We start from the raw sequence: 13,090 nt of genomic DNA on the forward strand, positions 1-13,090 counted from the left end.
TTTTTTAAACAAATAGCAGCACTCTTTTGCAGGCACTAGGCAACAAATAGCAGCATCAAGACTATTGATTGATTGATTGATTGAATAGTTTATTAGGTAGAAATGTAAAACAGCAACATAGTACGTTTCCATTTAGGCCCTATGCAACCAATTCATAGACATGACATGACGAATAACAACTAAATATAGTATAGTAATAAATAGTATACACAAAAGCATATTTAAGATGTGTTTAAAGGTAGCAGCTCTGTTTACAGTCAACAGTAGACTGAGAGACTAACTCGGTACAGATAGTAGTCCTAGTACTCTCCTTCCTAAGCTGTCAAACTAAAGGAGAAAAACAAAAGACAAACACAGAAAAGATGTGTCTGTGTGTGTATGCGTGCGTGCGTGGCTGCGTGCCATAGACTGTAGAAAATAGGGTGCGTGCGTGCGTGCGTGCGTGCGTGCGTGCGTGCGTGTTGGCATTTCCCTCCAGCCACTTCCATGTTTTCTTGCAAACTTCAGACCCAGACCCTGACATTTTGATTATAGCTATAACATTTTTCTTTCTTTCTTTCCTTTTTTCTTTTTTTTACATACATGCTTGTTATTTGCCCGTGATGCTCATCCATTATTCAAATGAGTTCCATTCTTCAAACCTCCCCACCCTTAACAAATGATTCAGCAGTACAGTCCATTTGTCTGCCTGAGGCCCTAATGGCCCATGCCTTCTCTGCCCCCTCCCTTATGTCTTTACCCTCATTTTCCTCTTGTCATCCCCCTCTGTCTCTCCTCCGTCTTCTTCATGTCCTCCCTCTCTTCCTATTAAATTACTGTATTATTAGATACAGTAGAGTTCCCCAAAATTAGGGCTTATTCATATTCAATCCCGACGTATTCAGGGTTGGATTTGCTGGGGTGGGGATAAGTTTTATCCCTACTTCTTGTCAGACTGAATTATATACGTGCATTTCCTTTTGGTAAATGTACATCGTCTGATATGTTTGATGTTTATGTTTCATAATATCATAATATAACAATTTAATCATAATTGAACGGGAGGTAGAGAGGAAACAGGGAGAAAGAGACAGGGAGTGAGACGCAGCAACGGTCGTCGGGATCTGGATTCAAACCTGCATTAGAGCCTATGTGTGTTATGAGCTAGGCCAGTGGGCACCCAAGATTGAGACATTTCTGACTAATAAAGTATTCAATCAAAAAGGTCGGGGTAACACCGACCGGGTCATACCAAAAACGTGTGCCTCCGTGCTTAGCAAGGGAGGCAGGGTTGGATTTTGGGTAAATCCCTTCAACATACTAGCCTCATGTCCAAGGGATGTACTCGTAATGTACATCAAGCCGCCTCACTCAACAGAAACCTGAGACATGTTCATGCGTAATGGGCCACATGGCCATGGCAAGGCTTACTTACTTGATGCTAACCATATTATCCCTGGTGTCTCTATTTTTGTCAAATTATTATTATTTTAATAAAAAAATAGTGAGAATAGCAGATCTACAAAGCTCTACAACACGTCACATTGTGATGCTAAGTCAAAGCGGAACTTGGTGGTGAAAAAGATCATTGCTAATGTAGCTAATGGTGGAATTGGACCCTGAAATCCATCTAGTGATGCATTTAATATCTGCATGCCCTGTAAATGACACACGAGAGAACGAGCAAGCCCTGTAAAAGAACAGAGTTCCATTGTGCACAAGTACTATTGTGCAAGCCACGCTACCTTAAATTGTGTGTGTGTGTGTGTGTGTGTGTGTGTGTGTGTGTGTGTGTGTGTGTGTGTGTGTGTGTGTGTGTGTGTGTGTGTGTGTGTGTGTGTGTGTGTGTGTGTGTGTGTGTGTGTGTGTGTGTAATATGACTATTGACTCAAGATCATTAAATGGCTTACACTTTAAAAATACATCTTTGAAGAAGTGAGAGATGAAATTACAGCCCCTTTGTGCCTTCTGCCTTACTTTATGTCCAGAATATGCACCTTATAACAAGAAAATAAAATGTGGAATTGGGCACGCCCCCAGGGCACTTGCGCCATTCATTTCAGACCATGCACCATGGGTTGTTTAAATAAGGCCCCTAGTCTTTAATGGACTGTTGAGAGGAGAGGAGATGAAAAGGAATGAAATGAAAGACAGGCAAAGCATGTAGAATGAAAGGACAGGGAGGAGGAGGAAGGGGAGGTGACGGATGAGAAGAGAAGGAAGATGAGAGAAGGATATACAGTATAGGATGCATTTGAAGGGTAAAGAGGCTCATCATCGGTCTACTAAGGGGAGACAGTGTCACACTCTGGAGATTGCAGCGGCAATGAGTGGCACATTAACACAAGCCTTCATCTGTAGTCCTGTGTGTGGGCTGCTATGACAAGCTGTGAATATGACAGTGGTGTAAGTAACTAAGTAAGAGATGCGAGTACTTTTTACACCATTGGTTCCAAAACGTTTTCACGTCAAAGAAAGCCAGAGTCCCCCATAAGGGATTTTTCTTTGAGAGAGATCTTTCTCTGCTCTAGCAGTGATTCTCAACCATTTTAATTTCAAGGACCCCCAGTTTGGTATGCATTAGTCTACGGACCCCCATTTAATGGCATTTCTATCTCTGAGACCCCAATTTGTATTGTAAAATCAATGTTAAGTTAAATAGTGTCCCTGCGCGACATGCATTCTATTTTATATATAGCCTATTATAGGCTGTATGGCTGTATGAAATAATTAGCAGACAATATACGCTTTTCTATTTTTCTTTGGCACGACATACTATAGAGCGTCGCAGTCCCGCCCCCTACCATGGACCAGGAAATGAATCCCAATGCATTTTTCCCATAGACATTTCAAAAAGTATTTATTTAAAGACGCCGCGGACAATGCCAACTCGAGTCGTGACAACTCATGACAACACAAACAATATTTTGGACCAAACAAATAATTACAAAGAAGAAAAACAACAAAAAAAGTGTTGTAACCTGCCGTTTTTTTCTTCTTTCTAATTATTTGTTCGGCCCAAAAAATTGTGTTTGTTGTCATGATTTGTCACGACTCGAGTTGGCTTTGTCCGCGGCGTAAACGTCTTTAAATAAATACTTTCTGAAATGTCTATGAGGAAAATGAACGGAGAATCATTTCCTGGTCCAGGGTAGGGGGCGGGACTGTGACGCTCTATAGCGTATAACGGTAGACTACACCACTGGATAGATGGACAGTCAGACAGACAGAAAGTTTGTCATGCCAAGGCAATGTCAGTGCAATGTTTATATTTAATAGTACTATTAGTCCTATAGTAACATTGCGGTGTCCCAATATAACAGTGCTCCAAACTAATTCGTATTCGGAATAATTGAATTCCATGGCAATTTCATAAAAACAAGACAGTCTAATTGCATGGCTTTCCTGTGTAATTGAAAGGGTTTTCAGACTGTTAGCTAAATTAATTAGCAGTTATCTAACTAACTGGCTTGAATCACCCTACCCTACACACAGTGTAATCTTTAAATTTCACAACGCAAATTGAAAACATTTCTTCAGTCTTACTGGTGCTGGATCATTGCTTTCCTTCATCCTTTAAAATTGGGTTGCAGAGTGATGCATACAGTATATTGAACAATGCTTACACATAACCAAATATGTGTTGACGTGAGCTTTCTGTTTTAACGTTGCTTATGGAGAATTGCCTTGTGGTTTGCTGTTTGTACGTAGTAGCGTGAGTGTTGTGGTTCGTACTTCGCAGGGTGTTTTCTGAGCTGTGATTAACCTCCCACAAGGTCTTTGAGGTCTGCTGACCAGTCACTTCTTGTGGTACCAAAAACAAGACCGAAGACCAGGATTGTTTTTAGCCCCCAAATTGTGAAACAACCTTCCCCCCCAAGTTTAGACGTCTCCAACCTAGCTTGTTTTTAAATCCCGTTTGAAAACTCATGTGTATACTCTTTGGCTTTTAATTCAAAATAATTGACAGTTTTTGAAAGCCAATGTGTTTAAACTGTTTGTTTTGGTCTCTTTAATATTATTTATTTATTTTATTCAGTTTTCCTGAGTGTAAACGCTGGTTCAATATAGTTTAAATTGGATTAGATTGGGCTACATGAGGACAGATACAGTACATAAAGATGGAGAAAGACAAAACTATGTTCTAGAATATATCCGGCTGGGCAAAGGACCAAGAGTTTATTTTTAAATGACAGAATGTGCCCCTAAGGACTCGTAACAGCAGTAAATGTAGAGTTCATTTAAATCTAAACTCTTTAAGTGGTTAAATTAACACTCAACATTTTACCGTGATTTGCTCTTTGTCCGTCATCATCAGTCTTCCCTCTTTTTGTTCTGATTTCATGTGGTCTCCAAAGATGAATTGAACTTAACTCATTGACCGTGGACACCCCCATCTGGTGTCTGTAAAAGGTACTCCTGAATCAAACTAAGAGCTTTGCTCTTAGTTTGAAAGCCATTTCACTCGGAAACGAGACCCAGGAAGTGAATTATCGCTATGTAATGGGTGCGTCAAAAGGCGAACTCGCCGCAGAGGGCGTTTGGGACCTGGAGGCGTGAAAAGGCTATGTCATCATCGAATGAGTTAACACATGCACTGCTTCAAAGCAAAAGATGAACCAATGGTATTGTAAAAAATAAAATAAAAAATAAACAGTATTGACTGAGTGAATGTGTACATGGTGCCAGCAGCATGGCAAATGTTTGTTTTCATGTGGCGTGAAGCAACGACCACAATAGTACAGTAGTGCCGGTGGACAGTCTGACCTTAACTCTAGTTCACCAGGGGTTCTTTTCCTGCCACCCCCTCCCCCCGCTCCCCAGCCAGCCCACAACCCCCCCCCCCCCCGCTGGGTGTTAATTTGTCATCCTGACGTGTGCTGCCCCACACACACACGACACACACACCACCCTGCAGGGCAATTAGGAGCACCATATGCAATTATGCATCCCCAGCAGAGCACCATAGCCAGCTGCACCCATGTGGTTTACAGACCTGCTGATATTTAACCCATTAAAGGCCACCTCAGACGGGATGCGAGTGACACACGCATTCTCGCCTGGATCAGCGACGCGTCTGCTCATGAGGGGCACGGGACTCGTAGCGTGGACAAAAAAACTCACCACAATCCAGGTCTAGTCGCTTGTGGCCGTGGGAGTCTGCACAAACGAGCACACGCGTGGCAATTTCACGGGACCGCGCTCGCTTGCGTCACTGCCGCTCAACTTCTCTGCACGTCCAAAATAATCGCCCGCCTCTCATTGAAAATGAATTACCAAAGCGCGCCATTCGCTCCCCGTCTGAAACAGCTATTAGACCTGAGGCTGATTCTACAAATGTCTTCTAAATCCCATAACAGTTTTCTGTTTAGGTATACAGTGTGGGTAATGCGATGTATAGATCACATTATTGTTTGGGAGGGAATTGTTAACGGATGAGCTTGGGAAGGGCACAAAGTTAATATTATTAGGCAAGTGGTGTGCGGAGAATTCCATGGGGGGCGTCTGTGTATTCCTGGGACTCGCATAAATAAGTCTCTGTGTGGCTGAGACACGCACGCACGCACACACGGCACGCGCAAATTGGTTTTGACATGGCAGCAGCGCCCTGGACAGCATGTGCACAGTACAGACAACACTGGCAGGCGTTTGCTGGTGTTTACGCAACCCTATAGGGATTTTGAATGACGCGCGCAACCCGTCGTGAGACAGTTAATCGAGGCGATGTTTTTGTTTTTCATGAATAGTTTTTTAGGCTATCCGCCATTGTAACATTGTCCCCCGCGTTTGAAGTGATATCGAGTTACGTGCAAGCATTGCAAAGTTGTCGCTATGATATCGGGGAGGAAGCGAGAGTGAATCCATGTGGCTAAAGCCAGGCTTGGGGACTGAAGGTGTGTTCAAAGCAGATACATGTTTCCAGTTGCTTCGGTCGTTTCACTGTGGTCGCGCGCAGGTCAGCGTCGGTTGTAAAAGAAGAAGAAAAGAAGTCCTGTCGCGCCAGCTCACTCGTTTCCATGCAGGAGCTGTAGCTGTGTTCCCCCTCCCTAGTGGTGGAGTATATTCTCGATATATGATACGATTATATCCAACAGATATAAAAAGTACACAGTAATTTGACGTTGGGAATGTAACCAAATGAACCCGAGCGTGTTCACCGTGGTGGAATGTTAACAGTCCATTCCACTGAGTGGCGAGTGCGTCCCAATGTGTCGGCAGTGGTGGCACTGGGCCAGGCGCCAAATTGTATAGGCCACTGTTTGTTGTGGTGCAGCGGTAGCAGAGGAAGCATGACAGTGGGGTTACACCGAGAACAGTGGCTGTGTGCAGGTGTCGTAAAGTAATTATTAATTTATAATTTGTTAAATGGGGGAAAAGGGCTTCGTTAAGACCTCCATAATATTATGGTCAATGCCTGTGTGAAAAGTCGGAGCGATTGGTGCAGCCAGTGAGGAGCTACGACAGTGTTTCAGACATTCAGACAGACAGACAGACAGACAGACAGACAGACAGACAGACAATTATAGTTTGATTTGGCCCCCGCCCGCATCACAAAATATATTCTTCCAGGGACCCCCAGAAGCAAACATTTAAGTTCAAAATGTAAAAAATATATATTCAAAGATCTTCACACAAGATTAAAAAAAATAGCAGATCTACAATTTTAAATTTTGGCTATTCATACATTTTGGCTATTCATAAATAGCTGATATACAGATATCAGCTATTTATGAATAGCCAAAATAATGGTTAAAGTGGTTAAAAAGCTAAAGTGTCACAGATGCGTTCTCTGTCTCAATGGGTAAAAAGAGAAAGATGCAGTCTTTACTATTACTACTACTACCATACTGCTGCTGATACTACTACTGCATAATACAACTAATACTACTACTACCACCACCACTATCACTGCTACTACCAATACATGCCCAGGGAATTAATCCATACTATCAAGTTACAGGAGGATACATAATACACATCCTCTCAGGTGGTCCTGTATTTACTATTGATTGAACAGTGCTAACAACATCAATATCAATAGGGCAGAGGGTAGCCTTTCACCAGAGAGCATCCAGAGGTCTAGAGACTTAAAGTATTCCAGTCACAGATGCTGCAAGAGGTAATAGTTACTCACATTGCGCTCTTATTGACACACCTGCTGCCAAATACACATACTGTACGTACAGGCTTATTTAACCCATTTTGACCTGAGATCAGATTCTAAAAATGTCTGTTTGAAAATGACAGTTTTCTGAAACAGCTATGTTTCTATGTCAGTGGTTCTTTTTTTCAAAAATAGCATACCTAGATCTGCTTTTTTTTCAATAGCTAAAGCATAACATAATGCTAACACCAAAAGGGGTTCCCGCCCAAAATGGGTTAATCACTGAGCAGCCTTGGGCCAGGCATGCAAAGAGGGTCTCTTTCAGGTTCCGTTGCCCCAGTCCAGTTTCTGTTTCTTAACCAACCTTAAGTTGGGACACGTCAGTCCACAAAATAATCATAATAATAAACTCTAATTTCATATAGGCCTACTGAAAAAGATACGGAAAAAAAACAAGAGATGTATTACATATTAACATATATAACAAAAGTGTAAAATATAATTGTTAGATCTGGACAAAATTTAAATGCTACCAGTTTTGTAAGTTAATCTATCAATGTGCACCCAACAATCTTATTTTATTTGTCTGTTATTTGTTTGTTTTATCCCCACTTTTTTATTCATGTGACCACTGTGATGATTAATTCAGACCCTGGACATTGAGGTGGTGAGGCCAGGTTAGGTAGAGTAGACAGATGGCCAATACCGAACGGAAGTAGACTAGCTGTTATTTTGAGGCCTTTCCAATTTGGCTCTTCTACTTTTGCTTACTTACATGCCTTGATAATCTTAAGGAAACCCTGCTTTCACATACCGGTAATCCTCAACACCACTTGGAATGTATCTGTCTGCCAATGGTCAAGCTGTTAAGAAATCCGCCTCCGGCACACCTATACTGACCAAGGATTGAACGTCTTCTTGTGCCTCCCCCCCATCACTGTCTTCATCACTGCTTTCTGAACATTCACAATCTCAAGAAGAAAAGAAATGGAACACCTACTCTCCTTTTTTACCCCTTTATATTGTTTGGTTAATCCTAATAACATAGGCTATTTGTATCTTTATATATCCTTGAGTAATATGAAGATAATATTAAGGAGTACCTATTTTTCCTACTTGTACCTACTTTCCCTGCTACCTAAAAATGTGTTTTACCCACTTAAAAAACAAATTCACTTTTTTTCCCCCCTGCACCCTTAAATAAGCACATCAACACTTTTCAAAATAAAGCTACCCCTAAAGTAAAAATGTTTTAACCTATGTCCCTTTTTATTTGTATTTGTTTTCTGCACAGCAGTACTTCAACAAGTGATACAATAAAACATAACAGCTACAGTAAACCTGTGTGTAAAATCTGCTTCTAGGGGCCACCAAAGACATGGGTAAGATGCTGGGTGGAGAGGAGGAGAAGGACCCAGATGCAGCCAAGAAGGAGGAGGACAGACAGGAGGCACTGAGACAGCAGGAGGATGAAAGGAAGTCCAAGCACACCCGCATGGAGGCAGAGAGGGAAATAGTACGGCAGGGCATCAGGGACAAGGTAAGGAAGGCGTCCTTTTTGGCATGAATATGAGTCCTAAAGGAATTAGGCATTTTTGTAGGCCACCGGTATCCGTGTCTGGCGTTTCAGGACCACAAGGCCTTGCGGGTTTGATCCCGGGCATTACCAACTCAGCGCATGAGTAGCACGACTTGGGTGTGGCATTTCATGCGATAAGTACTGGGTCCTGGGAGCTGAGATGTTGCACTCCACCACAGCCATCCATCTCTCAGGCGTCTAGCCGCGCGCATAGGATAGATTTCTGTGTTCTCGGCTGATAACGACTATAAGGCTCTCCAACCTCCTTACTTACTTGAAGGCCTACCCAGCTCCCTACCCAATCCAATGAAACATTAACAAGTTTTGTTCAACAAGGTAATCTCCCAAGGCCGGCCCTTCCTACAGGCAGAGCACGCAGCCGCCTAGGGTGCCATGGGGTGAGGGGGGTGCCCAGAAAAAACAAGTACAGTGCTTTAGGACACAATGGGGCCATGGTCATTTTTCTGCTTTTTACACATTATGAAACTACAGAATGTAAGCTTTCATATGATGTATTGTTCATTGAAATTGGAAAATATTTGAAAAGGATATGACCCTTTGAAACTTGTTGAACCAGAAAACCCAAAGTAGAGAAATTGCCCTGAAAAGATTTCAAAGATTTTAGCACCTCTGAGCCCCAGGAATGGGTGTGACAATATAGGTACGTAGTTGTCTCCACCCCTAATCGCTTTCATAATCACCCCCCACCCCTAACCGCTCCCCCCACTAGCTTAGCTGTCAACTGCATAGCATAGTCGAGTGGACACGTACTTACAAGTAGGCAGTGGTGGGAATAGGCCTATCTCACAGCCATTCCACGCCCCCTTTCCAGAAAGCAGGTAGGGATGTAGCTCTGGTCCATGAGTAAGGCTATGGACCAGAGCTACATCCCTACCTGCTTTCTCTGCACCATTTAAGGCCGTTTCCAAATGTTAAAATGTAAAAGACCAATATTATTATGAAGAAAACAAGATGGTAAGACAGCTAACACAAATAGAATCAAGTTTACCTTCAGAAACAGCGTTGTTTATGGCTTCTGAATGTAGGTATTTTAACATGTAATGTCTATGGAGTGACGTCACGTCAACACCATTAGCTCAGAAAAGGGGGCGGGGAAGGGCTGTGAGATAGGCCTATCGGGAAAAGTAGGCCTACTCACTTTTTACTTAAGTTAAAGTATCAATACTGCAATATAGAAATATAGGAATGATACGTAGCTTGCAGAGTTAGTTCAGTCAGATATACTGGAGAGGTTTCATGCCGTGCTCAAGGGCGCATACATATACTCAAGCCCCCTTTCTGAAACCAGCTCCTCGCCACTCGCTCTACACACTTGCCCTCGATATGCGCGTTCACGCGAGGCTGCGCCATATTAAGTGTCGTCCGAAACCAAGCAGCCTTGAGTGGAAGTGGCTTATAAAGCCCTCAAGAGCGAGTCTGTGCCGATCTAGACTCGATTGCCTTGTGCAGCCCTGCTCTCTGTCCGCATGGAAACCGCGACCTACAAATGTAAGAACCACCACAAATAAATGATAAATAAACTCCTCCTAAACAATCTTCATCTGATGCAGAATAGACAATGCTCCAACTGATGTTCACAAGGGCTCTTTATTTACCCCACCGTGAAAAAACTATAAATGAAACAACACAAACAAAACAACTTTTAACACAATGATTTATAAACACCATGGATGTATATGACATGTCATTTTTGTCAGTCACGCTGTATTTCCTTTTTCCATATTAATGAAATCCACATGTCACATAAAACATACACGATGCAATATATGCAATATAACTGTACAAACAAAATAACAGGTAACACAATTGCACGATGGTAACCATGGCAACGAATGGTGTCTGTTTCCTGTTTCTGCACAAGGAGGGCGAGTGTATTTCCAAACAGTTTTTTATACCCATGCACCCTAATCAAGGGAACTTGATTCAGCTGGAGGGGAACTTCCTGACGAGGGAACCTCCCGAGAGCACTTCAAGTCAAGGGACTGGTTTCAGAAAGGGCCAAGGGGTTAATATGCTGCTTTACTATGTGGGTGTATTCAGTGTGTGCAAGACAAGACCCACATGTCATTCGCTGATGTGGCAGTCAGCTGACCAATTGGGCGGGCTACTTAAGCTCACTAGACTGCATGCTCTTCCTGCGTTCCTTCTGCTATGGTTCCTGGTTGTTCCGTGATGTTTGCTCTGGGGGGCTCTGTTATTTATGTTCCTCATGGGGGGTTGTTGTTGTATATCTATCTCCCTGCTTTTTTTTTATCCCACCATTTTGCAACACAGTTTTTTCACCCAGTGCCAATTATCTTATGTAATCATGGGCGCTACACTTCCTCTGCCAACCTGGTCAGTCCGCTGGGGGGCAGCGGACTGACCTCATGCCTCCTTCCATGCATGAGGAGTCCAAGCTGCTTCTTTTCACCTGACAGGGGGGAATTTCCCTGGCCAAGCTGCTTCTTTTCACCTGACAGGGGGGAATTTCCCTGGCTGGACATAGCACGTGGAAGGAACACGTTATTCCGAACAGTTCCTTTCCCCTCCATCAGGCGCCCCGGCTGGCCAGGTGAGGGTACCTACCCTAGGGGACACGGGGAGAACATGCAAACTCAACACAGAAAGGCCCTTTCGCCAACCCCGCCTCGGGGGCACTGATGACGCGGAGGAGTTCCCTCCTTGGCGGAGGAGGGAACACGCCCACAGCGTCCCCAGCGGGAATCGAACCCAGGACCTTCTAGCTGTGAGGCGACAGCACTACCGACTGTGCCACCGTGCTACTACTATGTTTAATGATGGTGTTTGATTGTGCCGAGCAGGGAGAAAAATGTATATGCATAATATTATATGCACACTTGTATCCTCATTCTCTAATAAATATTGGTTAAATCTATTTGTGAGTTATGTGACTGAACTGAAGTTGTTTAGTGTATGTGTGGTAATAATAATCAAAATCTGCAAGTAACTAGTAACTCAAGTTTTCAAATAAATGTAGTTGAGTAAAACTAAACTACAATATATTATTGCAATACTGCAAGGACACAATTTTCCTAGGGCGCCAAATTGCTCAGGCCCTCTCCACAAATAAATCGATCACTTTGTGATTTTTGAACCACAGAAAAATAATAGTAAGTAAAATTGTAAAATAAGTCAAAAACACAGTCTCGTGCAGACAAAAGTATGACGGAAAATTGCAGGAGGCAGCAATATGGCCACACAAGACTATTATTGGCATGACAGCGATGTGGACCGACTGCAGTGCCAATAATGATGGGCTGAAAGTTTCTAACCTTGTCTTTCACCACACCACCTGTGCCCTCCCTTCTCTCCATTCAGTATGGGCTGAAGAAGAAGGAGGAAAAGGAGGCAGAGGAGAAGGCGGCCATGGAGCAGGCGTGCGAGGGCTCGCTGACACGTCCCAAGAAGGCCATCCCGGCAGGCTGTGGAGATGAAGATGACGATGACGAGGAAAGCATCCTGGACACTGTCCTCAAGTTCCTCCCGGGACCGCTACAGGACATGTTCAAGAAGTAAAAGGAAAGAAAAACTAAACACACATGAAAACAACTGAACCCCAAATCCAGGGCCTAATACTGTAGGTCAGTCTGACCTGGGCCTCCTGGCTCTGAGGGTGAAAGGGAGGGGAGGAGAGGGACTTTGTTTTGAGACTAAGGGTTTAGCAAAAGGGGGTTTAAGGGTTTCATTAACTGTCAAGTATTGCATGTGTCCGTGTGGGGTTGGGGGAGTTGGAAAGAATTTCTGGGAGTTTGGACAGGGTTTTAATTCAAGTTTGAGGGGTTTAAAAGGGGTTATTTGTGGATTCGTTTTGCGAGGAGAAATAGACTTGTGAAGGTGTCCTTGCCAAACTGATAGAGGCTAATTCACTGCCTTTCTAGAAAGCTTTTTGCTATATTATTATAATTTATTTATTATTATTATTATTATTATTATTATTATTATTTGTACCTAACCTATACATTTCTGTCCTTCTTACAACCTTCTCCTTTTTCTCTTTTCTTTTTTAACGATGGCTGTCCCATTCTGCCACCTAGACTGTTTGTAATGATTCTCTTTTTTAAAGTATTATTTTACGCTGAAACATTCCAAAATGTGGCAATCGCAACACAGTCATCAGGGTGCAACATTTTTTATTGATTGGTCAATACCTGTGTGGCCAGGCAGGTTTGACAAAATGGTGACCAATGGAGCAGTATTCTGTGAACTACGGCCAGTGTGTGTGCTCAATGTGTGTATCCCCCTGCTTCTGTAGTTTTTAAAAGGAAAAGTTGTTAAATTCTTCTTCTTCTTCTTCTTCTTTAATTTCACTTGCTATTTTCTACTTTTATAGTACACATGAGACTGATGTATGTCTTTTTTAATTATAAATCAGCTGTTAAGTTTCTAGGACATGTGCCTTCATA

At 42.8% G+C, this 13,090-nt stretch overlaps 1 protein-coding gene across 1 annotated transcript in view; it reads left to right on the forward strand.

Annotated features, from left to right (window-relative positions):
* Nucleotides 1-12,297, forward strand: part of LOC306927936 (complexin-2) — a 17,092-nt gene extending 4,795 nt beyond the window's left edge. Inside the window, exons 2-3 of the mRNA XM_079507824.1 lie at nt 8,449-8,624; nt 12,006-12,297. Of these exons, the coding sequence (XP_079363950.1) occupies nt 8,449-8,624; nt 12,006-12,203 (374 nt within the window). The 3' untranslated portion in view covers nt 12,204-12,297. The remainder of the gene's footprint in view (nt 1-8,448; nt 8,625-12,005) is intronic.
* Nucleotides 12,298-13,090: the final 793 nt, after the last annotated feature.

The sequence above is a fragment of the Electrona antarctica genome (genome assembly GCF_951216825.1).
Source record: "Electrona antarctica genome assembly, chromosome: 1".
Taxonomy (NCBI): domain Eukaryota; kingdom Metazoa; phylum Chordata; class Actinopteri; order Myctophiformes; family Myctophidae; genus Electrona; species Electrona antarctica.